A 25,524-nucleotide genomic window follows, 5' to 3' on the forward strand; every position below is an offset into this window, starting at 1 on the left:
ACTGCTCAACTCTGCTGTTGTAGCAGGAAAGCAGCCATAGACAATATGTAAAGGAATGCATGCCAGCAAAACTTTTTTACAAAAACAGATGGGATTTAGCCTGTGACCATAGTTTGCCACCCCTCCGCTTTGGATAGTTGGCCCTTTGAACGCTAAAGAATGTGTAATAATGTGCTTTACTTTGTTATTCTTAAAAAGGTTAAAATAGAACTCCCTTCAACCCAAGTTGAGTCATGCTTAGGAAGGTTGCAATAAAGACAAGATAATGAAAACAGAAGAAAAACATCTGGCTTATGGTATAAAACCATAGAATCGTGATATTCAGAAAAGCAAAGGTGTTTCAAAAACCATGAAACACATTCATCTTATTAGAAATCTTCCTGATATAAATCAATAGTGGCAACAAAGAAATCCCAGTCTGGGTTGAAAATTCCTTCTGAATCTTCATCCTTCTCAAGGTTGACACTAAAACAATATATACTTGTGCAAATACATTCAGAAATTGCTCCTCCAGAAATGTAGCTAATCTAAATTAACGGAATATCGATCTCTTGCCATTCAGTTCTCTACAGAAGTGACCATTATAACAAGTACTGTCCTTCTCCTGGCCTGTGACATGTGGTGAGGTTTCTCTCGTTCAGAGAATCCCCTAGAGAGGGTGATTCAGTGTGGAAAAATTTAGATTTCTGCAAGGCTGGCCCCAACCCCCAGGTTCTAGGCTTTTATCTTCCTCTACCAAATACTCCCAGCATATTAACTGAAAGCATAGTCTCCCCCCTGAGAAAACAAATCAAAGCAATGTATCTATTTTCAAAACAATTTCCTGTTCAAGAAAAAGATGGGAAGTTTAAAAGTGAACATTAAGGTTTAAAAACGAACTATATAACCAAGCAGTGCCAACTGGGACCCCCGCAGATCTTCGCTGGTATTCTCAGAGGAAGCAGAAGCTACAAGGATGGAAAGTGTTCCCTGTTCAGATTAAACACCAAAAGCTGCATGACAAAAAGCAGCTTGGGCCGGCAGAGTGGCGCGTTGGTTAAGAACTGGCTTGAGATGCCAGAGGGCCCCGGTTCGGATCCCACATGTGAGGGCCAGTGACGCTGCCCTCTAAAAAAAAAAAGCAGCTCAACAAGTTCAATTTGCACTCCCATCAGAGCCTAGATGCCCCACGTGGAAAGCCTATGTTGCAATAAGGTAGGATGCCCACCAGACCAGTGAAAAATCTTGATGTTTGGCAAACCCAAGAAAAAATGGAAATCCAATTACTTTGTTCAAGGTCAGTGTGAGTCACAATAGAATGATCTGTTTTTCAAAATGGTTCACCTATTATTTCTGTTAATATAAGAAGTAGTCGTATGGGCAAAATGGCAGGGCATCATTACATTTGGCTTATTAAAAAACCCATATTCAAATGTAAATACAAGTCAAATGGTGCCACTCAGATTAATGATGAGTATAGAGCTTACTTCCTTACCACTGACCCGGAGAATACAAGTATGATTCCACTTTACAGACTGCAAGAATCCCACATCTCCTCATCCATAAATAAAACAGATGTGGTAGAAGGGAGGCGCTGGGAGGGGTTTGGTAGCCTAGGGAGAGAGTGGTTCAGACATGTTGCTGTTACATGGTCTTGAATTCTTCCTTGCTCCATTCAAGAAATCCACCCAAACTCCAAAGACACCAGCACAGAAAGGGTCTCCCCACAGGCAGCATCTTACCAACTCTGGATTCTCGTGCTGTTTCTGCATATCGCACCTCATCATGTACAGCATCTTTGGGTTGCAGAACCTCAGTTCTAGAGGCAATGGTGGTGAGTGCCAATGTCTGGCACTGACCTTAACAGAGCGTAGATGTGCATATAACTAGTACTTTTTGTTGAAACAAAATAGAAGGTACAAGTAAGAAAAAACAGCAGCAAAAGTGACACTTAGGCATGGAACTAGATGGTTTATGGAGAAAACAAAACGGAATGAGTCCTTTCAGCTTTAGCCCAATCCAAATTTCAATCAAGTAAAAGTGTAGATTCATACCAAGCAGATGATGACATCATTGACACAGCGCCCCACTCAGCCAACTGCCCTGTCCATCTGGGAAACCACACCCCCACTGCGTTTCTCCTAGTCCTTGGCCTACTGTCTTTGTGCTGTGTGACCACAGGTACAAATTTGGGGAAAAGATTTACCAGATTTGCTCAGTAGGACTTCCCTAGCTCCCCAGTTTGTCATTGGACCCCATTTTATACTCTCACAAGTCTCTTTGTCCTTATTCTTTGATACTCCCATAGCCCCCTGAACATATCACAATTATAATTAAAGACTTATTCTCCTATAGATTTGTTTAAAGCCTGCCTTCCCTCAAGAGACAGTCAGGTACAAGAGGGTAGGTTGTTTCTGTAGAGGAGGAAAAACAGTTTTCCCTCTACTCTTCTAGGCCCTTGGCTGAGACCTTCCTGTAATAAAAAATAAAAACTAACAGGAGAAAAGCAAACAGAAATTTAGTAACATGTATCCCTCCTATATACATGGGAGAGACCCAGGAAAACCGAGTAACTCCCCCAAATGGCCCAAGCCACCACCTTCCAGACCATCTCCAGCTAAAGACAAAGAAGATGTTGGAGGGGCGCGTGGAGTCAGTTATGGAGGTGACCAGGGAAAGCTCAGTAAACAAGGGTCAGGCTGTTATGCAGATTTAAGTCCCTATCTTCTCCCTTGATGAGAGTTTCTAGACATTTATTCATCCCCCTCTTTCTGGTACAAAGAAGAAGACACCTTACAATGGAGCGTTCCCTTATAAATGTAACTTTCTTATAAAAGGGTAACTTCCACTCAGTTTTCAAATCTTTTCTAAGTCTTTTGTTTCTTAAAAATAATCAGTGTAAAATAATCCTTATACAAAAGACACATATTGGGTTGTCGGAAAAGTCATGATGCATGTTTGTGACAGATGGCACTAGTTCATTTTTTGAAGTACTAGAGTCATTCGCATCTATGTTCTTGCTATGTCATTTGACAGCTGACAGTTCTAGCTTCATTCTAAAAAAAATTGAGTGATTTGGTTGAGTTTTGGAGATTTTACAACAAGTTGAAGATGGAAGACCAAAGTGTGCATTTTTGCCATATTTTACTGTTTTACTTCCATAAAGGGAAGAACGCACGTCAAGCTTGTGAAAAGTTGCATAAAGTTTACGGTGACAATGCTCTACAAGAACGTCAGTGCCAACGATGGTTCACGAAATTCCGTGCAGGTGATTTTGATCTCAACGATGCTCCTCAGTCAGGGAGGCCCACCGAGGTTGATGACGACAAAATAAAGGCATTGATCAAGTCAAACCCACATTACATGATACAAGAGATTGCAGAAACATTGAACAGCCATCATTCAAGTGTTCACGACCACCTGAAGAAGCTGGGATATGTAAGTAAGCTCGATATTTGAGGTCCACACGAACTCAAAGAAGTTCATTTGATGGCGTGTATAAACATCTGCAATATGCTCATTAAACATGAGGAAAATGATCCTTTTTTGAAGCCACTGATAACTGGTGACCAGAAGTGGATTGTTTACAACAATGTGGCACGCAAATGGTCTTGGTCCCGACATGATGATTTGCCTCAAACAACATCGAAAGCAGACATTCATCAGAGGAAGGTTATGCTCTCAGTGTGGTGGGATTTTAAAGGTGTCATGTTTTTCGAACTCCTGCCAAGGAACCAACCAATCAATTCAAATGTGTACTGTTGGCAACTGGACAGTTTGAATGAATCCATCGTCCAGAAACGTCCAGAGCTCGTTAATTGCAAAGGAGTTGTGTTCCATCACTACAACGTGAGACCACACATAAGTTTGATCACCTGTCAAAAATTATTGAAGCTTGGATGGGATGTGTTGCCACGCCCACCATACTCGCCTGACCTTGCGCCATCAGACTTCCACTCGTTTCGCTCTCTTCAAAATTCCTTGCGAACTTTGAACTGAGATCTGAAACGGGAGAGTGAGGCAGCCATTCTGAGGGGAGAGCCAACAACAGGGCTTGACATGGTCAAAGATGAGACCGTGGCCGACAAGTCTGGAGTCTAAAGAGGGAACAAGAAGATGTAGGAGGTGCTGGGATCCTGCCCCGCTTGCCTGCTTTCCTGCTCCGCCCAGGAGGAAGTGGGGCAAGGATCAGTTTCTTCAGAAACTGCCCAACTTGTTTTCCAGAGTGGCTGTGCCATTTCACATTCCCCAAAGCAATGGACGAGTAACCCAGTTTCTCGGATGACAGACTTAAAATGTCAGAATGATCCCCTCTCCAGACCCCCAGAGAGATAAACACCAGCCAGACCAGAAGTCCTTCAGACTGTGGTGGAGCCTGAAGCTGCTCCTCACCATCCCGAGTGTCTTGTTGTCTCTGCTGTGTCTCCATCGCATGGTTGATGTGCGTCTGCCATGTCCTGCTGGACGTGATCCCAGAGCTGGTGCCCAGAAATCTCTTGACCTCGGCCATGAGCGCTTCCTCCTTTCAAACCTCTGTGGCACTGTTTGCCCTAATTACTCTGCATGTCAGTGCCCTGGAAACATTTATAGCTGCAGTATATGAACATGTGGTCATATTGCCAAATGAAACAGAAACGCCTGTTTCTCAGGATTATGCCTTACTCCTTATGAACAAGAATCTCGATATTCTAGAGAGAGCGATTAAGCAGGCAGCTGAGCAGGATGCTCAAATCATTGTGACTCCGGAAGATGCACTTTATGGATGGAAATTTACAAGGGAAACAATTTTCCCTTATCTGGAGGACATCCCAGACCCTCAGGTGACCTGGATTCTGTGTGCGAACCCCCACAGATTTGGTCACACACCAATACAAGCAAGACTCAGCTGCCTGGCCAAGAGCAACTCTATCTACATCTTGGCAAATATTGGGGACAAAAAGCCATGTAATTCCCGTGACCCCACATGTCCTGCTAATGGCTAGTATCAATACAATACCAATGTGGTGTATAATAAAGAGGGAAAACTGGTGGCACGGTATCATAAGTATCACCTCTACTCTGAGCCTCAGTTTGATGTCCCTGAAAAGCCGGAGCTGGTGACTTTCAACACCCCCTTTGGAAGGTTTGGCATATTCACATGCTTCGATATACTCTTCCATGATCCTGCTGTGACCCTAGTGAAAGAATTCCATGTGGACACCATCCTGTTTCCCACAGCTTGGATGAATGTTTTGCCTCTTTTGACAGCTATTGAATTCCACTTCGCTTGGGCAATGGGAATGGGAGTTAATGTTCTTGTGGCCAATATACATCATGTCCGCCTAAATATGACAGGCAGTGGTATTTACGCACCACACGCTCCCAAAGTACACCATTATGATATGGAAACAGGGCTGAGAAAGATCGTCCTTTCAGAAGTGGATTCGCATCCTCGAAGCTCTCCTGCCTACCCAGCAGCTGTGAATTGGCATGGCTGCGCCACAATCATCAAACCATTCCCAGTCCAGAAAAATACCTTCAGTGGATTTATTTCCCGGGATATGTTCAGCTTCACAGAACTTTCTGAAAAATCAGGAAACCTGACAGTCTGTCAAGAAGACCTCTGCTGTCATTTAAGCTATAGAATGTTAAGAAAAGAAGATGATGAAGTATATGTGCTGGGAGCTTTTACAGGACTTCACGGCCGAAGGAGACGTGAGTACTGGCAGGTATGCACGATGCTGAAATGCAAAACAACTAATTGGACAACTTGTGGACAGCCAGTGGAAACAGCTGTGACAAGATTCGATATCTTTTCCCTAAGTGGCACATTTGGAACAGAGTATGTTTTTCCTGAAGTGTTACTTACTAAAATTCAACTGTCACCTGGAAAATTTGAGGTACTAAAAGATGGCCATTTGGTAAACAAGAATGGATTATCCGAGCCTATCCTAACAGTGTCACTCTTTGGGAGACGGTATACTAAGGACTCACATTCCATCTCAGGAAGGACCAGGAATTTGGCAACAACTTACCTGCTAATAGCCACTTTATTCATGATCATAGTTTTGCAAAATGTTGTGACGGTGTAGGACATTTCTGTATCACATTCATTTTGGCAGCATATATTTTATTTACCAAATGTGTTTATCCGGTTCCCAAGTTTACTAAGAAACTTTGAAGGGCTATCTCAGCAGTACAGGACAATGATTTCTAAATATGTTTTTCTCATCAAGAATTATTTTTAAGTATGATGGTCATTTTGACTCCTTTTTGGCTACTCTGAAATGTTGCTGTGTGGTACAGTGGCGAGAGCATGGGTGTTTGACAATCACATCTTAGCTTTCGCTTTATTTGCTGTGTGACCTTGTGTGACCTTGTGTGCGCGCCTGTGTGAGAGGGACAGAGTGAAGAGCTTCAGGGCCGTTGGAAACACAGCTGTGGCCTTTGAAGAGAGGAGTAATGATGGGAATTGAGGGGGTTACAACTGAATTCCATTTGACATTAAAGACAATTTGAGTTCTACTTTTCTGTGCAAATGATTAGGGGGAAATTTGCTGTCTAATCAGATGGTAATATTAAAGTTTATCTTCACAGTGAAAGTTGTGAGCTGTTCTAGAAGAGGTGACAGCTGGTCCAGGTTCATATTGAAGGAGACCTGGCCCGGGGGCATTCATGGCCCCCCAACTACCTCACCTGAAGGCTGTGGTATACTTAACAGGCCCAAATCCTGTAACACAAAGGCCATGACTGTTAATAGTAACACTATTTTCAACGCTGGGTAGTCTACTTTTTAAAAAAATATATACAACTTATGCTACTTGAAATATAGTGTATTTGTTACTGATCATTGAACACAAATATTCTTAAAATTAAGGAAATAAATTTTCAGATTTTTTTTCAGATTTTATATCTCTAAAATTATTTTAAGTTGAATACTTTCACATCAAAATATCAAAATTGAGTCACTTACGTTTTGTTTTTATATATTGTTGTATATCTACTCCATACGAATTCAATTTGAATATTCTTTTAAAACACAGTAGAAAAATTAAGACTACTTTTGTAATGAAGTGGTTATCATTAAGAGAAAGTAAATGGAGGTTAAGCTAAAAAAAAAACAACAACCTCCTTGCGTGGTATAATGTTCAATTCAGAAATTCAGATGAGGCTGTAAATCAGCACCTTGTTCAGTTTTTCACAAATAAAGACAGGTCCTTCTATGAACGAGGAATTATGAAGCTCACTGAAAGATGGCAAAAGGTTATTGAACAAAACGGGCAATATATCATTGACTGATCTTTGTTCTTTATATAAATAAATGACCTTTGAAAAACATAGACAAAATACGTCATGACTTTTCCGACAACCCAATATTTTGGGGACAAATTTTGCTCCCCTACACTTTCCCCAGCACCTGACACCGTGCTTGGCTCATGCAGGGGGCTCAAGATACATTTGTTGAATTAATGATTTATGATAAGTTTCGATGTGTTCATGTCCCACAGCTGCTCTACTATCCTAAGCAGTCATACTACTACCATTCTGTGGCTTCTGGATTCCAAGTTCAAGGGTATCTCCCAAAGAGAAAATCTTATGTAGCAACAAGGAGGCTGGCTTATTGTTTTTAAGTGCCCTTCCTTCCTGTGCTATTTACATGCATCATTAGCCCAGCAGGGAAAGCACTCTGTTGTAAGTGACTTTAGAAATCATAATCATTACAATTAAAAACTTCCATTTCAGCCAGACTACCCCTTTGTTATATTAACTATGCCCTCTGTGCTTACAGCCCTCTCTCTATGAGGCCCATTTTAGTTTTCACCCGACCTGTGGGCTTTTCATTTGGAACCTCTTGTGATCTTCAACTTGTAATTTTCACAAATGGAGTCCTGCAGCTCCTTAATATTTTTGTTTACCAGGATTATTCATTTCATTTCTGCATGTGTTTAGTAGGTGAATTGTCTGCAGTATCTTACAAAATAATGCTGTAACACCTTACAGCATTAAGAGAAAAAAAGTTAAAAGGCCAAAAACAACTCCAAAAATTAACTGAGCAGTTAAAATATCTGAATTAGCATCAGGAAGCTCAAATGCCAGCAACAGCTAAGTTCACTGGAGCACATTCCACAGGGAAAATCAGGAAGTATAGTGGCTGAAAATGTATAACAGGGCCAGGACTGGAGGAGGTGAGGCGGGTGCAGGGCTGGATCCTGTCTTCATTTTAAAATGTGATACTTTGTTCATTGTGAAAAATTTTAATTCATCATTTATTTTTTTTTAAATCTGCATTAAAATATTACTGATGCTTCCTCAAAAAGTTAAACAGAATTACCATAAAACCCAGCAATTCCATTCCTAGGTATGAACCTGTGGACGGAAATGGGGCCACAGGTTAAACCTGACAAGCTCAGGAGATTGAAAATAACCACATAAAATGGCATGAGCATGAAGAAATTTCATAACCAAGTGGGCCATGGTGGGAAGTCACACCTTTCGCTTCCTTTATAAAGTTAATCTGTGCCTTTCAGTGGGCCTCTCTGTTTTTCTGCACCTAAGATGACATCTTAGGAATGTCTGTAATCCTTTTTCCGGACCAGAGGTGGAAATTGCAAATTCCTCATTATCATGCTTGTCTCCTGATTACCATCTCTATATGCTGTAAAAAGCAACTGTTAGCAATCCTGCACCCACCTATGTAAAGGAAGTACCTGTCTCTCCAATGTACTTTTATCCAATCCCAGGGATTCACCGCCCCCCCCCCTGCTTTGCTTTCTCCCACCCCCTTAATCTACAACCAATGGATTTCATGTAACCTTACTCCTTTGATTTTATGTATAAAATAAGCTGCAAACCGCCATTTCACGGAGCATTTTCTCAATCCGTTGAGATTTTGCTTCCCGGCAATTGTCGTCAGTTTAGCTCAAGTAAGCTCTTATAAGCTTTCTTGTGGGCTGGAAGTTTTTCATCAACAAACCCAAAAGAATTAAAAACAGGTATTAAACAAATATTTGCCCGTGAATGTTCATAACAGCGCTATTTGTAACAACACAAAGGTGAAAACAACCCAAATGTCCATCAACAGATGAATAAACAAATTGTGGTAGATACATAAAATGGAACTTTATTCAACCATAAAAAGAAATGAAGTGCTGACATATGCTACAACAAGGATGACCCTTGAAACCACGATATTAAATGAAAGAAGCCAGGCACAAAAAACACATATTGTATGATTCCACTTATATGAAATATCCAGAACAGGCAAATCATAGAAACAGAAAGGAAATTAGCAGTTGCCAGGGGCTGGGAGGTAGGAATGGGCAGTGACCGATAATGGATATGGGCATTTATTTTGGAATCTGGGAGATGTTTCAAAAATAGAAAAAAGGTGGGGTTGCACAACATTGTGAATGTACCCAATGCCACTGAATTGTTCACTTTAAACTGGTTAATTCTATGTTATGTGGATTTCACCTCAATTAAAAAATATATATATCACTGATCTTGATTCCTGAGTTGTTTTTTTTATGCCCCCTTAAATTCTGTGCCTAAGAAAGAGCCTTACATGCCACTCCCAGTCTTGGACCTGTTTAAATTTCCTTTTAACTAGAAATAAACTGTGAGAAATTCAAATAAACTTGGGCCACACCCAAATCTGTGGTTGAGTTCCAGATAACAGAAGGACTCATTTTTAACTCAAAATTAGTTTTCGCATGTGCCCTGCCACCCCTCCCACACAGCATGATGAAGGCTCAGTTACCAGGATTCTTGCTCAACACCTAGGCATCACAATACACCACACAAAACATGAACACACTTTCTCCCCAGTGAGGCTGTTGGCAAAGGTTTAATCAGCTACAGAAATTTGTGAGAACCAAAGGCTGCCTCTGGAGGAAAAAGGTTCTGCTTCATGAGAGTACATAGTATTAGATTCCCTTTGAGGCCTGACAGCCCATGTTGGTGGAGAACAGAGTGATTCTTTATGAGTGTGGTGCTTTCTTCAGATAGTTCTTTCATCTTGGCTTCAATTACTTCAGAATCTTAAAAACAAAACAAAAAAAACAAACAAACAAAATCCAGAATGTAAGTATTAGTAACATCAGTACTTGAATAAGTCTTTAAAATACCTCCAGCTAATCTTTGAGTCATTTTTGTTTGCTTCTAAAGACATCCATGTTTGAAGCAAACCTAAATAAATATGGACACACTTTCCCTGGTGAACATGAATATTCAGCCCCTAAGTGAAATACAAGCACAGCTCACAGTGGAGCAGTGTGCTCTTTACCAATTTTCCCAAAGCTGCTGTCCCCGCTGAAAAGAGCAGCTCATCCACTTCAAGGCCTGCCACAACCCCAGGGTAATCCCAGGCGCTACAACCTCTGAGCTGGAATGTGATAAAGCTAGCCAGGCTGCCAGCCTCTCTAATAAAGCCTAATAGAGCCACAGGGAAAGTAAGCTGCCCTCGGAAACCAAGCCAGTCTCTGGCATCTCCCTACAAAGAAATCAAATACTATTTTATTTTATACAAATCCAAAGAAATCTGCTTTTCCGTGAACGACTTAGGCCAGAGGCCAGCAAACTATTTTTATAAAGAGAGTTTTACTGGGACGCTGCCATGCCCATTCAGTTAATGTATTGTCGGCGGTTGCTTTTCCCCTAAAATGGTCGAGTGGAGTATATGTGACAGCGACTGCATGGCCTGCAAAGCCTAACATATTTACTCTCTGGCCCTTTACAGAGAAAGTTTGCGGATCCCTGACCTAAACTATTAGAACTCTAATCACTTCAGCCTCCAGGTATACTTTTATAGGTGCACTTATATATTTGTTTCTGGTCTCAAGTGCATTCCATTCTCTCCACGCTAACTGCTAACTGCCAGCTTCCTCAGGTGCATTCCCGCTTCCCAAAGGCATGGTCGGCTGTCAAGTGTGTCCATCTACATCTGCCAGTCAAGTAAGCAGGATCCTGCAGAAAAGTGTAGTGTTCCCTTCTACACCAAGATGACAGCTTGTCTGTAACACAAACAAGAACTTAAAGAGTCCTTCTTACCATCTCAGGCCATCCCTTTCACTCCAAGTCATGGATTAGTTTCAGCTCATTTCCAACTCAGCTATCCTTGTTTCGGAAAAGCTGTCATCGCTGCTGGTATCGCTGTATCTATCACTAGATCAAAAGAGGAAGTAACTTAGTAAGGTGTTTTAAAAAAAAACAGACAATTATCCTATTTACAATCCCAAATGCTTTCCATAATTAATCCCCACTCAGAGACAATACTAAGGAATGTTCTACTATTATTTTCTACTCACTACAGGAAGAGGTCATTCCAACCACACACAACAGTCTCCTTTTGTCAAAGGAACTAATAATCACTTGCTTTTGTCTTAAATTGCAAGTAACTTATTCAGAAAATTTATAAAACCATTTCAATTTAGATTAAATTTGTAATCTTCAGAAGACCAGTAATCATTTCTAAACTTTGACAAAAGCCTTGAAAGCAGGTTGCTTTTCACCCTCTTACCTATTGTCTGCTTTCTACTGAAGGTACTATGTTAAAAAATTAAGTTACAATGAAAGCCTCAGCTGATGGACCCATTTATTGGGTTGTCAGAAGAGTCATGACATATTTTTTCCTCTGTTTTTCATTGCAAAAATGCGTCATGACTTTTCTGACAATACAGTATTTTCTGTGAATCTACTCTGGTCATACTAGGGCCTAAAGCTCAGTCCATCCGAGATTAAGCCTCACTTAGTCCTATTCCTGCCGATCTCAATTTGTTCTCAAGTGCAATAACGCAGCATAAAATAATACCTGGACATTCAGTTTTTTTCATTTTTCACCCTTCTAATGACAACTCTTTCCTTTAGCAACATAAAAAAAGGACTAGAGAACAGTGAGAACAGCTGCACATCCCTTGATGACATTAGTCAAAGGCTCTCCTTTTTGTTCAGTGGCAGGTTGGGTTTTGCCTCTGTGTTTGAGGACCACAGCGGCTCCCTTGCTAAACTCAATTGTGGAGGGGCTGGTCATCCACAGTCAGCACACTCCACGGGGATACTGAATTTGGTGGTCATTAAAACTAAGACATACACGATGGCTCAAGACCCAGGAAACACCCAGTAGTGCACGTAAAAAACATTAATGTACTCTCTAAACTCGTCTTGAAATCCTATCCACTTCAGATCCTATTTTCACTATGATGTATGGGTCAGCAGCATGAACATTTTCCAATCCAACAAATATTTTCATAGGTCTAAGGATTTGAGAAATAATTTGCACAACTATGCTATTTTCAAATTAGAAACTTTATGGGATGCTCCGACTACCTCGAGTCACATGGAATATTCAAAACAGGACCAATTATTGACATAGATGCCGCCATGTTGGGGTCCCTTAGAAATACACCTTCTCCATGAGACAGCCCTGCAATTGTACTTTGCTCTGAGCTGTGTGCTCAGTTTGGGGTTCCTCTTGCTCGATTCCAAATAAGTCAGCAGGTTGATCAGTTCCACAAGAGTTCTACTGACCTATGGACATAACATTGCCAGGAATTAAGTTTCATGCCAGACCCGCCCCTACTTTTGGCCAAGTTTCTGCTGACTTGTAGCAATAGAAGTCTGAATTCCATAACAGGTGAAGATCTCCTTTTTTTCCCTTTTTTTTTTAAGGGAGGAGAGGGAACAATTGGAGAAACTCTATGCTGACAGGTTAGAAGACAAAGATATACTCTAAACACATTGAGTGTGTAGCATCAATAAATACCTAAACAAAATCATAAAATATAACTTCACTGTCCTCCCTGACTTTTGGACAAAATACTGGAAAGGGCAGGGGTGGAGGGTGGCCTAGAGTATGGAGAGGAAATAGGAGATTAAGAATTGGCAGAAAAGACAAGATATGTTAAATATATAAATCAACATATCCTTAAAAGCAGTCAAGTAGAAGATACCTCCTAGTTATATTTTAGTTCAGGGAAATCACTTCTATTGTTACAAAAAGGTTTCCAATAAAGAAAACATGGGAATAACTGAAGATTTTTTTTAACTGGCCCCAAAAGTTGATATGTCCTTATCCATGCACGCCACTGTTGTACAAGTGCAGAATCCTTCCTGGTTCCATGCAACATTTCCTGTCATAGAATTAGCAAAGGAAGGGGATTTAAAAATTGCACTTAACTCCCTATCTGAGAAGAAATGGAGGCCAAGGCTGTTCAAGTGATTCACTGGGTGTACAGCTCGTTGGGGGTGGGGCCAGAATCCCCATCATGCTAACCCAGGCCACAAGCTCAAGTGTAAGCTGCACTGCAGTGGGGAGCACCACCTCTCAAGGCATGTCTCTTTGACACCACAAGTGAGAAGGCCCGAACGGCTGAGAGAAGTCCATTTCCTCAGTCTTCAGCTTTTAGACCTGCTTCCTTCTCCACCTCTGAGCCTGGGGAAGAGTAGGGTGGGCCCACATCTTCCCCCTCACAGTCCTGGTTGTACGACATATTGGCCATATACAATACCTACGCACTGATCACTTGACTCCTGAGAGCCTAGAAATAGTAGTATTAATACCAACAACCTCACCAAAATGTTATGAGGGCCAAAAGAGAATGTACAAAGGTGCCTTTGAAAACTATATCAAAATATAAACTGTTGCTACTTATGGGGGTTACATATTCATAATAGGGTATCTCTCAAAAAGTCATGGAAATGTAAAAAAGTCATGAACACTGCCAAGTGCATGATTTTCAGAATGGTTTCCGGTACCAAGAGTAACTCCTTACCCACACTAGCAAGTGGACTTGCAGGGCGGGGGGGGTCCTGTCTCTAACCTAATGGCTCTCATTTCCTGTCTGATGGCCGCCTGCCCCATACTCTGCCAACACATCAAAACAGCACAGGCTGAGCCTAACAAAGTGAGGCTCAGCCTGGATTTACTCATATCCAAGTCACATGACGGGGTTCACAAAGTTTCTTTCATGTGTGTCAGGGGCCAGGTTAAGACAACCAAATAACCCACAACACTCAAGAACAGAATTATCAAAAGAGGCATTGCTGCTACACTTGCAGATTTTATGGCATTCATGCGGCAGCAAAAAACAACTGCTGGAAATCAAACATAGATCGTCATCCGCATGCAGAACAGCAATGGCTCCTGCGCATTTCAAAAAAATGTGGGTGCTGCTCTGACGCATGTGACTTAAGGGTTCATTTTTGTTTCACACAGAACAGATTTAAAGAAGTCCTAAGATATACTTATCTGGGTATATTTTCACTTAACTCAAGACATCCCAGCTCTATCTTAAGACTAATTTGTCTTTTTAAATAAGCTACACACACACACACACACACTCACACACACTTCTCAGTGGGGAGAGTTATTAGATACTTGGGTCTTGCGTGTTAAATTTTATGAAATGCCACAGAATACAGACCCATTCATGTGTGTTTTGTTACATTTGAGGAGGGGAAAGTTTTAAACCTGCACTGTCTAGTACGGTAGCCACAAGCCACTGTACCTATCTAAATTTGAATAAATTAAAATCAAATAAAATTTGAAAGATCACTTCTCACTCAAACACACTGAGCCACACTTCAAGTTCTTGATAGCCATGTATGGCTGGTGACTGTCATATTGGACGGTGCAGATTATAAAATATCTCTATCATTGCAGAAAGTTCTATTAGATAGCGTTGATTTAAAAACAAAAGATTAATAATTTAAAACAACAAACCATAAGCACCATGCAAAGTCCTTCTTGTCCCTCCCTAAAAAGTTTTTTTTTAAGGTCTGGCTATCTACAGTTAATTAAAATCACAGCAAATATCTCTCATGCATGCAGGTGCCCCCCCCAAATAACGGAAGCATTCTTTTAAAAAAGTTTTTCACTGTTCTATTTCTTACAAGACAAAATCAAAATCACCAGCAGCAAGGCATGGAAATCACTACCTTCACAGCCCTGGCTTGACTTACAAGACTTGACAGCAACAGTCTACACATGATTCTGTGACAAACAAAAGGCTTGTCACGGTCAAGTTTGTTCGTCAAAGACTCCTGGCTCCTAATAAATTCCCACTATAAAAAACCATCTATTCCAAGGCACTAGGGCAAGGCTACAATAATGCCTCATATATCCCACCTTTTACGCTACCCTGGGGGCAGCCATTAAACCATTTCTTCTCCATTGACAGGAAGAGGTGGTTGGAATTAAAAAATTTTTAATGGCATACTTAGGATTCCCAGCATGCATGAGTTCCTACAATGCTTTATATCAAAATTCATTTCATGTGGAAAAAGCATATTTTAAAACAGGTTGCCATGCACACAATTTCCCCCAAAGCATTGTTACTGCTATACTTACTTCCTTCTCAAAGAGCCCCTGGAAGCAAGCCATAAAAATATAAGAGCAATGGAATAAAAACTTAGTATGCTTTAAATGAGTTTTGCATGAATAGTAAACGGTAGAATACAAGCCCGGCAGGGCATAAAGAACACAGTAGTCTATATCACTATTAACTCAGTTCCTGGCTGCCACCACAACATCAGCACTGCAGTGACTGACAAGCAATAAAGAGCACCTTTTAACCATCACTTAACCCCCAGCAGAAGGTGTATGCAAATGTGGTTTATTAGCAGGACTTTACCAGAACAGTCTCAAGGTATGGAGTTGGAGTCAAGCAATCCCGGGGGAAGGGAAGGGGAGGCAGCTGTTTTAAAAGGTGTTTAAAAGGACTGTTAAAAAAAAATAAAGCAAAAAAATCATTGTTTTCCAGTTCCCTTTTGCTTGAAATGTAACAAAGGGGGGAAAGTAGTATTTTCATATCAGTTTGAAGTTTACAAAGCGCCATCTCAACTGTCCCTCACAGCAACCCTAATGGATGGAGAGCCTGAGGTTTAGGAGGAGACATGGGGAAAATTACCCAGTAGCTGGCAAACCCAGAAATTAAATCCATAGCACCTGATCTAATCGTCCACACTGCCCCAATGGAAATAAAATATGTGCACCATATATTGCAAGAATGGCCCTTGGCAACATGAACCATGCAACCCAAAGGTTAAACAAACAAACAAAAGCAAAGTGGTTCCAAGTTTAAAATAGTGCTGGAAAATGTATGTCAGATTCATGCAGGGGGAGAAGAGTCCTTTACTCTCCTAGTCAAAGGCAAAGGGCCAAGGGGGGATGAGTATGTCTTAGAGGCTGAAATGGCACTCTGTAATCAATGGAGAGGCCACTCCTACCTCCCAGGCCCATGGTCAGTAAGGACTGAGGTGAGCTCGCAGCCTAACAGGATGTTGGTACTCCCCTCTCGCTAAGCACTTCAGGAATGTATATCAAGAGCCAAGAGGGCCCTGTGAGAGGAGGCAAAGGCATTAAACCACTCTGGGGAGATCAAGGGACTGCAAACTGTTCCATATGGATTTGGGTGCATTTTATCCTCTAGGCAAGGGAAGCCATTGAGTTTTAAGCTCCAAGACAATGTGGGAAGGAAGATCACTCTGCCGGCAGAAGATGGATTGAGAGAAGGAAAGCTGGAGGAACAGGGACCAAGTGGGAGGCTTTGCAGCAGGCAAGACATGAAGGAGGCCAGAACTAAGGTCAAATTAATAATAATAGCATACTACTAATACTACTACTTCCCCTTTCATTTCCTACCCTAGACCAGGCACCGTGCTGAGTGCTTTACATTTAGTACAAACTTAATCTTCATTACTCCCATGGAAAGTGGGTGCACTGATGCACAGAGGGGTGAGGTCATTCTCATCTCCAGAGCCTGAACGCTGAGGCCCAGGCCACACCCCTTGCAGCATAGCAGACAATATGGGAAGGGGGGATAGATTCCAACACCCAGGTTCTCCAGGACCACCTGACTATGAGAGATGGGGAGGAGGAGGGAGGAATCTGAGCTTACTCATGGGAGTCCAGCCACGTTTGTGGATGATGTGGATGGCAGTACCACTGGCAGCAAGATGCCTATCCTGATGTTACTCACAATCCTGTGTGCCTAGGAGTACTGCTGGGGTGTAGTCATAAAAGAGAAAATAAGCTATAATGTGGCCCTTCCCACACTGCTGCGGCTGTCCAGGAAGTGGGTCCACAGTTTTATCACATTCCTGGAAGGTGATTTGTCAGCCCCAAGATGTAGAGAACCATTATACTACCTGATGAATCTTCCAGGACGGAGAATGTGTTCTTATTCAACTAGCGCTGGATTCTCTAGTGCCCAGCACTGTAGCTGGAATAAAGTAAACTTTAATACATGTGGTGTGCTGAGTGAATGCTAAAGTACACAGGCATTAAACGTTTTGAGCATCATGCAACTTAGAAAAATGCACATGACGTGATAAGTTCAAAAGACAAGCTTTTGTAATTAGTAAAGAATCTGTGGTGCTTTGAGAACATATGAATATCCTGTTTCCCACAACCTTTCGTCCAATGGTTTTGGCATCCACTGATGATCTTTATTTGACTCAGTTATTACATAAGGGGTTGCTTCTACATTTTTAATTGGCATTTTAAAAAAAATTCTGAGTATCATTATGCAATTTTAAAAAACGTAATGTGTTATAATCCAATGCTGTCATTATTCTTTTTTGATATTCAAATTGTCCAAAAATGAGGGCAGCAGGAGCCCTATCAAACTGGCTTCTTTGACCTTACACAACTTCCCCATTGGTTTTTTTTTTCTCTCATTGGTTTTTTAGCTCTTCCTTCCTTTACGAGGCGTGATCAAACAACAAGGTGAACGTTTAAAAAATTTATTACAGTAAGACACATTGCCATTAATCCCCCTCAAAATACTCACCTCGTTTTGAACATACTTATCCCATTGTTTTTGCCACTTTCTGAAGCAGTTTTGCAAGTCCTCTTTTGTGAGTGTCTTTAGTTGCACTGTTGTGGCTGCCTCGGTGTCCTGAATCATTTTGACTTTGGGGAACACCCAGGAGTTGCACGGTGCCAGATCCAGTGAATAAGGTGGATGAGGACACACTGTAATGTTTTTGACAGAAATTGCTGTATACCAGAAGCGATGTGTGACACAGAGCATTGTCATGATGGAGGATGATTTACGGCACACTTTAAAACACACCCTCTCTCAACCGTAGCTCACACCCAACTGACTGCACCAAACAAGTTGAAACTTGTCACACTGTTACTAAGGTTCAACATGCCACTTCCCATTTTGAAGATCCCTGCCTTTCCATTGGATGAAACTCGGCAGCAGTATTCATTGTATTTTCTGATCACAACGGAAAGGCTCCATGTCACACATCACTTCTTTTTTTTTTTTTTTTAAGCTGAGCCATCCTGCCACTTTTTGGCAGCTCAGCGGCTGCTCAGCTCGGGCCAGCAATCGAACCACTGTTGCTCAGAGCTCAAACTCTTGAGTGAGCTCTTAACCAACTGAGCCACTCGGCCGGCCCCTACACATCACTTCTGATACAGCAATTTTTGTCAAATAGAAACATTATGGTGTGTCCTCATCCACCATATTCACCGGATCGGGCACTGTGTGACTTCTGACTCTTCCCCAAAGTCAAAATGACCATGAAAGGTAAATGTTTTGAGTTGACTCAACATCGAGGCAGCCACGACAGTGCAACTAAAGACACTCACGAAAGAGGACTTCCAGAACTGCTTCAGAAAGTGGCAAGAATGATGGGCTAAGTGTGTTTGAAGCAAGGGGGAGTATTTTGAGGGGGATTAATGGCAGTGTGTCTTTTACTGTAATAATTTTTTTTTTAATTTAAACATTCACCGTTACTTTCTGATCACACCTCTTAAGTCCAGCAATACGTCCCAGGCTCATCTTATACTTTCCCTGCCCCAGTACTGGAATCAACCATTTATTCTAGGAGCCCCAGGTTCATTTTAGTGGGGGATGGTATTTTAGAAACTGAAATGGAAGAAAATATTCCTTTATAAAAGAGGTATGCAGTCACTACCTTAACCAGGTGATTAACTTAGCATCATCCACAGTGGGACAGAAAAAGGGAATGTTATGAGCCTTATGTGTCTCCTGATGTGTACTTAATAAAGTACACAACAGCCCCGACGAACTATTCTTCCAAAAATGTCTAACCTGATTCTAATCATGAGAAAACAATCAGATGAATCCATATTCTGGTCATTTCTACAAGACAACTAGCCTGGATTTTTTTATAAAACTCAATATTACTACAATGGAATATACTCAGATATAAAAAAGAATGAGATCTTGCCATTTGTGAAAACATGGATGAAATGCAAGGGTATGATACTAAGTGAAATAAGTCAGACAGAGAAAGATCAATACTGTATGATTTCACTTATATGTGGAATCTAAAAAAACAACAAGAAAACAAATGAATAAACAAAACAGAAACAGACCCATAGATACAGAGAACAAGCTGATGGTTGCCAAAGGGGAGGTGGGTGGGTAGATTAACAACAAAAAGAATGGGGAAAAAAAGTCAATGTTATAAAAAAAAGGGGTGTGTGTGATTTATCCAGATTAAAAGAAACTAAGGAAACATAATATAGGGGTTCTGAATGAGTCACCCCAAAGTATGCCTCTGTGATACGTGGATTCTTTTGAGCTGAAGGCAGTCGAGACCCTGTGGGCTCATGTGAAACTTTCACCTTACCCTTAAAGAATTTAAATTAGGGCCCTGGTCCATAATAACAGTTATCATCAGGAATAACTTTTGATGACTTATCTATAGGAAAGGGTAAACTTCTAATTACTGAATAAATGTTCTTCTTATAGTCCCGCAATGACCTCCCTTTTCTCTGAAGCCCCAAGGTGCCTTATCTCATCCCTAGCACAGAATATCATACTTACATTTTGCCTTTCTGTCTCTGAACCTCTTGTGTATGTGAAATTTCTGACTCTCTCATGTATGTGGGGTTCCCATACATACATATATAACTAAATGTGGTTATTTTCTCTTGTTAAACTGTCTCATGTTGATTTAATTATTAGACCAGCGAGAAAAATCTTGAAGAGTAGGGGCAAGTTTCTTTCTCCCCCACCATAATCAAATGAACCTTGAATGGATCATTGATTATATTTTTTATTTTTTTAAAGCTAAAAAGATATTTGGGAATAAATGGAGAAACTGAAATATGGACTGGATATTAAATGATGCCATTGATAAATGTTAATTTTCTTAAGTGTGATAATGATATTGCAGTTATGAAAGAAAAATGTCTTCACTTTTAGGAACTACGTGGTAAGTATTTAGGGGTGGAGTGCGGTGATGTTTTGCAACTTAACATAAGTGGTTCAGAAATAAGTTTATACACAGAGAGAGAAGGAAATGTTGTAAAATGGGAACAATTGATGAATCCAGGTGAAAGGTACGCAAGCGTTCACTGTACTATTCTATCATCTTTTCTGTAAGTTTGAAGGTTTTCAAAACAAAAGAGTTGGAGAAATATATATATCTACATACATGCACTAATATGATTATAACCATTAAAAGAGTAATATATGGATATAGAATAAAGACTGGAAGAAAATATTCAAAACTGAGCACAGTCATTGTGTTAGGCTCTTGAGTTTATAGTTCCATTTTTATTTTCCAAATTTTCTGCAATGTTACATCTAGAAGTCAACGGAAAACAAAATCTTCCCAGGCTGGAAGCCAGCATGTCACATAAAAGGAAAACCCAAAGAGTCACCAAAGAGAGACCAGAGACAATGGTGAATGAAATGGGTGCCTTCTCTCCCTGACTGCTGCCAGGATTCAAAGATAAAAGTAGAGAGGGAAAGGTAAGCGCAACGGAGAGAATGGACTTAGATCCTAGGAGCACGTAAGAGATCAGGAAATGGAATTGGCACTGGGTATGTACTTCCTCTCAGGACCCTCTGGTTATAAAGTAGTTCGACTTCTGAGTTTGGTCTGAAATAGTCAAGCGAATACAGTTAATCACCAAGTAACTTCCTTCCTGTTGTTTCTGTACCAGCCTGCCTCCTGACTGGCCACCAAAAGGCGATTTCTCTGGTGGGTGGAGACATGGAATCCAAGATCCTAAAATCTAGGATAAAATGCTACTTAAATGTCTTAAGATTCCAATTTTATACTTTTAAAACATGTTTCTCCAAAGAGCTGCATTTCTGTGAACTGCTGACTGAACCCCATTTAAGTTCTTGCTTTCCAACATAGAATGAGTACCATCTAAGCAAGAGAGTTTTACTCTGACCTGACAAATGGGCATGATAAATGCCAGCATCCTAAAAACTGGAAGTTGTTCCTCAACTAGGTGTGTACTGATTGTGCCTAAGAGCCTTGCAGGGCAGCCCCAGGGACACACGTGCTGAAAAACAACCTATGAACTTTAGGCTCCGATCCCTCTTCTGTTTCCAGTTGCTTAAAATGGAATTCTGGACAGAGATTATGTGCTTGTTTCTAGACACTAAAGAAATCACAATTAGAAGCATCTCTGTATATTCTATTTAGCATGTCTCCTAGCATTTTTTTTCTTACAATTACATGAAACAGTCTCATTCTATTACATTACATGCCAGCAAGACCATGCAAATTTGTGGTTACCTTTTATACACGGGACAAATTATGTTTAGACACGAGAGGGTAGATATCAGCAAAGAATTACAAAGATTTATTTAATGGGCCATAATTTCCCATTGGATTTATTTATTCTAAAAGTGATTTGTTAGACTTACGCAAAAGAGTTAACACCGCAGGCCTGGGGCTGCTATCTCTAGAAGGGCCTGTTTGTAGGGGAACTTGGAAACTTGGCTTTCAGAATGTTTTCTCCATCACTAACTGATAAGGTAATTTCACTGGGACTACGCTGTCTGCACAAACAATGTGATTTATGGTTAATACTTGTTTTCCTTCTGGGAGTCTGGAGTTTGAGTGATTGCTAGGTAGAGAAAGCTGATGTGATCAGCCCCCAATAAAAACCCTGAACTCTGAGTCTCAAATGGGCTTCTCTGGGCATACACATCACACATGTGCTGTTGCATTTTCACTGCTGGAGGGAGGGTGAGCGCTGTGAGACCTGTCACAGGAGAGAGAGAACATAGGAAACCTGCAAACGGATTTCTCCGGAATCCACTTACACCTTTTCCCCTTACTGCTCCAGCTGTGTATGCTCACTTTGTCACTGCAATACATTTTAGTCATGAGTACAACTATATTCTGATTCCTTCTAGTGAATTGTCGAATATGTGGGTGGTCTTGGGGGCCCCCCCCAAAACAAGACTCTTAGTTTGCTTTTGCACGTAACTTTTGAGTAGATCATAAAAGCCTAAAAAATACAATGCTATGCTAAAACTATATGCATCTTGAAGACACCACTAAAGTCTAAAACCAGGTGGAATGGTCTTCATAGCTGCTGTCATTCCACACATAGTGGATGGAGTAGCTGAGAATTTAGCTCACCAGCTCTAGATCCCAAAATAATATTCTTATGGCAACTTCCCAGGCACTAAAAGATAAATGTTCTCCATGAGGCAGAAGGCAGAGGTTGTAGCTCAGGTGGGCCTGTTCAAAGCCAAGGATTGTTACATTCTGGGCCTTAAAGATGTTGCCTGCACAGGTGCCACAGTTAAATATCATCAGCCAATTTCTGGGAAAGGAAGTCATCATTCTAGTGTTCATATTCCTTGTCACATTTGTTTAGGGTTGATTACAGACAGTAATCTTGTTTGACAGAAATACAGTCCCATATCAGCCCCCATTAGAACCTGGCCATCAAAGCCATCATTTGCTTTTCAATGCTCGCTAATGCCACGGAGCTGGGCAGAGAGGAGTTGAAGTACAAGGTTCCTCTGGAATCCTAGTGTCTGTCACTGGATTAATTCATGGTTATCATTTTTAGTGGGAAAACCCCCGGCAAGGTGTCAAGATTAGACTAGACTATATCCATCCTCCCCTGTTATTTACATTTATTACTTTAATGGGTAATAAAAAAAAAACCAGTGTGCTAGGGAGCCAGGGAGACAAAGATAAATAAGATGCTGCCTGCTCTTAAGGAATGTGCCAGTGTGTGGCTGATACATAGGAATTCTCTGACAGCTGTGGAAGCCTGCTAGTCAGCGATAATTCCAATACCAGCATCGGAGTTTTGTTAAGAAATCTTTCCTTCTCTCCGAGACATACCGTGTCTTCCTCAGTAGTCACTAGCAAGCATTCACTCTTCTCAGAAACTTCCAATGAGCTTTACCCATACACCACCAGTCCCCATGCAGGAGTTGGCAGGCCATCCAGGAAACAGGCGGGCAGGCCACACAACCCAGACACCATTCGTCTTTTAGTTGATGCTTACAAACAACCAGATACTTATGCATGAATTACTAAGTGTGAGTTCTGTCTCCCAACCGTCTAACTTGCTTCCCTGTCACCCTCCTTTCACATGCGAGCACCTGACATAGTGGAGACAATCAAGTGGCTGAGAAGGATCGCAGCACACAGCCAACATGGGAACACACTGACATTTGCAATCTGCTGTGGAAGCCATGCAGCCTCAGAACACAGGAAGACTGTCTTTTCATGAACTCTAGTGCAGAACCGTGTCGCATGAGCCAGAGAAAGTGGAGCTGCTCGGCTGGTGCAGGGAAAAGCCCAGAACTTCTCAGCCTGTTGTGAGGTCAGACTCCTCTGCTCTGTGGGCAGAGTGCACAAACCACTGCACTGGTTCAAGAGTACAAGGAGTGATCATTAATTCAGTGAGACGCCTGACATAGAAAATATATAAAGCTGTTCCCATATGAACACGTGGCTAAATGAAATGCTAGGCTGCTGTGAGCTTCTCCCAGCAGGTAATGTTGCAAATAAGCAGGCTTGCATAACACAAGGACACACATACACACCGTGCACCGATCCCAGCAGTCCTCAATTGAAATGTCGCAAGGGTTGTTTGCTAGGATGAGGGTCGGCAGTGGTAATCTTCTAAACAACGTATATCCAGTTATTATGGTACTAACCCATACCTAGTCTATAATTCTAGCTAGTTCCTTCCACTTTTAAAAGTTATTACATATAATATTCTGGGATGAGAAAAAGTAAAATATAAATTCTCCCCAAACTAATATTTAAATGGAAAGAAATTTTAATGAAAATCCCTAAGGGATTTTTTATTCAAATCTGATTTTAAAAATCACTGTACAATTCGAAGAGCAGCAAAATACCTTTTGTAAAATGTTAAATAATAATGGGAGCAAGGCACATAAGGGCTTGATTTATGATCATGAAAAGGGTCGTAAGGGTTTAGAAATAAGAGAAGACATCATTAATAGACCAAAACAGAAATCCCTAAAACCCACCTAAATTCCTCAACTTACTGATGGCTGAGGGCAGGAAGGAGAGAGAGCCCTACCTCACACACTATACCAAAAATAAAGTTCACATAGATTACAGATTTAAACTACTGCATAAGATTAAAACCATAAAAGTGCTGCTGGAAACAATGGGTTGTTATTTATATAATCTTTTGATAAAGAAAGACTTTATGCATGGCACTGCAGGCAGAATCCATAAAAGATGGGACTACATAAATTTAAAAAGATATATAAATATGAGCTACATATAGTCCTTATGTAAAACTCTTTAAGGAAAATAAAAACTACCAGTTACAACTTAAATCACTTTGAAAAAATGATTTCATCATTTCACAAGAAAACAAAATCACTTGGAAAAAATATTTGCAACCTAACAAAGGATTACTGTCCTTTGAAGAGCTTACTCAACCATTCAGGAAAAGGATATAAGAGCAAAAGGAAAGACAGGGCAAAGGATATGAACAGTCTATTCATAAAACAGAGCCAATAAACATACAAAATATTCATATATATTTAGTCATCAGTCTGCAAAAAGAAACTCCCATTTTTGACCTATCAAAATGACAAAAATTTCTAAAACAATGTCCAAAGTGTTAGCACGATTTGGAAAACTGATACATTACTGTTGTAGATGTGATGGTAAATTATTACTAAGAGAAAAACGAGTGATTGTTAAGAAGGAAAAAATGGTTTTTCACTTTAAAATAAAACCCTACAATATTAAATATTATGAGAGACCTAAGATGTTGATAACGGTATCTCGGATCATTGCTAAGAGCAGTAAGCTGGTTACCTGGAAGACAGTTTGCATCCTCGTAGCAGGAAGGCATTTAGGTTCCCAGTTGCTGCAAGTAATAGGCCCAGATATGGAGGGGAAGGCTTCATCGGCCTAGAAGAAAACTCAGGATGGAATTGGACACCAACAAAATAGGGGTGATCTGAAATGAGAACAACCATGATGCGATTGAAGCAAACATGAGAAATACTTTAAAGGTCTTATCTTTGAATCAGAAACTCATTCAATGGTGAGATGTCTATTTAACTTATCATCAAAGCCGGTAACTTTCATGATCCATCTTCACAGAATTTCAAATTGCAAAACACATCTCACTTAATAAGAGATGCAACATTTTATTTGTGGAAGGTGTTAGAGGGAACAAAGTCAAGTAACATTTTTTAAATGGCAAGATGAATTCTGCTTTCCCCAAATCTGCCTGCTTTTTGAAGGCCCTTCATAAACTTATGCTGGCTCCATTTCCATTGTCTCCCTCACACTTCAGGCGCTACCCGT

At 40.8% G+C, this 25,524-nt stretch overlaps 2 protein-coding genes across 8 annotated transcripts in view; one reads left to right on the top strand and one right to left on the bottom strand.

The window, feature by feature from the left end:
• Positions 1-4,325: 4,325 nt before the first annotated feature.
• Positions 4,326-6,326, top strand: LOC109395289 (vascular non-inflammatory molecule 2-like). Its single transcript, XM_019666174.1, is given in 1 exon segment — positions 4,326-6,326. A coding segment is annotated over 1 exon segment (1,632 nt). The 5' UTR covers positions 4,326-4,418; the 3' UTR covers positions 6,051-6,326.
• A 2,738-nt stretch (positions 6,327-9,064) lies between these two features.
• The window catches only part of CTPS2 (CTP synthase 2), a 106,889-nt gene continuing 90,429 nt past the window's right edge, over positions 9,065-25,524 (bottom strand). For 6 of the 7 annotated variants that reach the window (XM_019666470.1, XM_019666462.1, XM_019666479.1 and 3 more), the window contains 4 exons: positions 25,027-25,171; positions 15,305-15,322; positions 11,008-11,121; positions 9,065-9,998 (listed from right to left, as the gene is read on the bottom strand). In XM_019666470.1, coding sequence (XP_019522015.1) covers positions 11,049-11,121; positions 15,305-15,322; positions 25,027-25,171 — 236 coding nt within the window. In that variant the 3' untranslated portion in view covers positions 9,065-9,998; positions 11,008-11,048. The remainder of the gene's footprint in view (positions 9,999-11,007; positions 11,122-15,304; positions 15,323-25,026; positions 25,172-25,524) is intronic. The other variant, XM_019666499.1, reaches the window with a different exon arrangement.

This window comes from Hipposideros armiger, unplaced genomic scaffold (assembly GCF_001890085.2).
Source record: "Hipposideros armiger isolate ML-2016 unplaced genomic scaffold, ASM189008v1 scaffold_13, whole genome shotgun sequence".
NCBI classification, from domain to species: domain Eukaryota; kingdom Metazoa; phylum Chordata; class Mammalia; order Chiroptera; family Hipposideridae; genus Hipposideros; species Hipposideros armiger.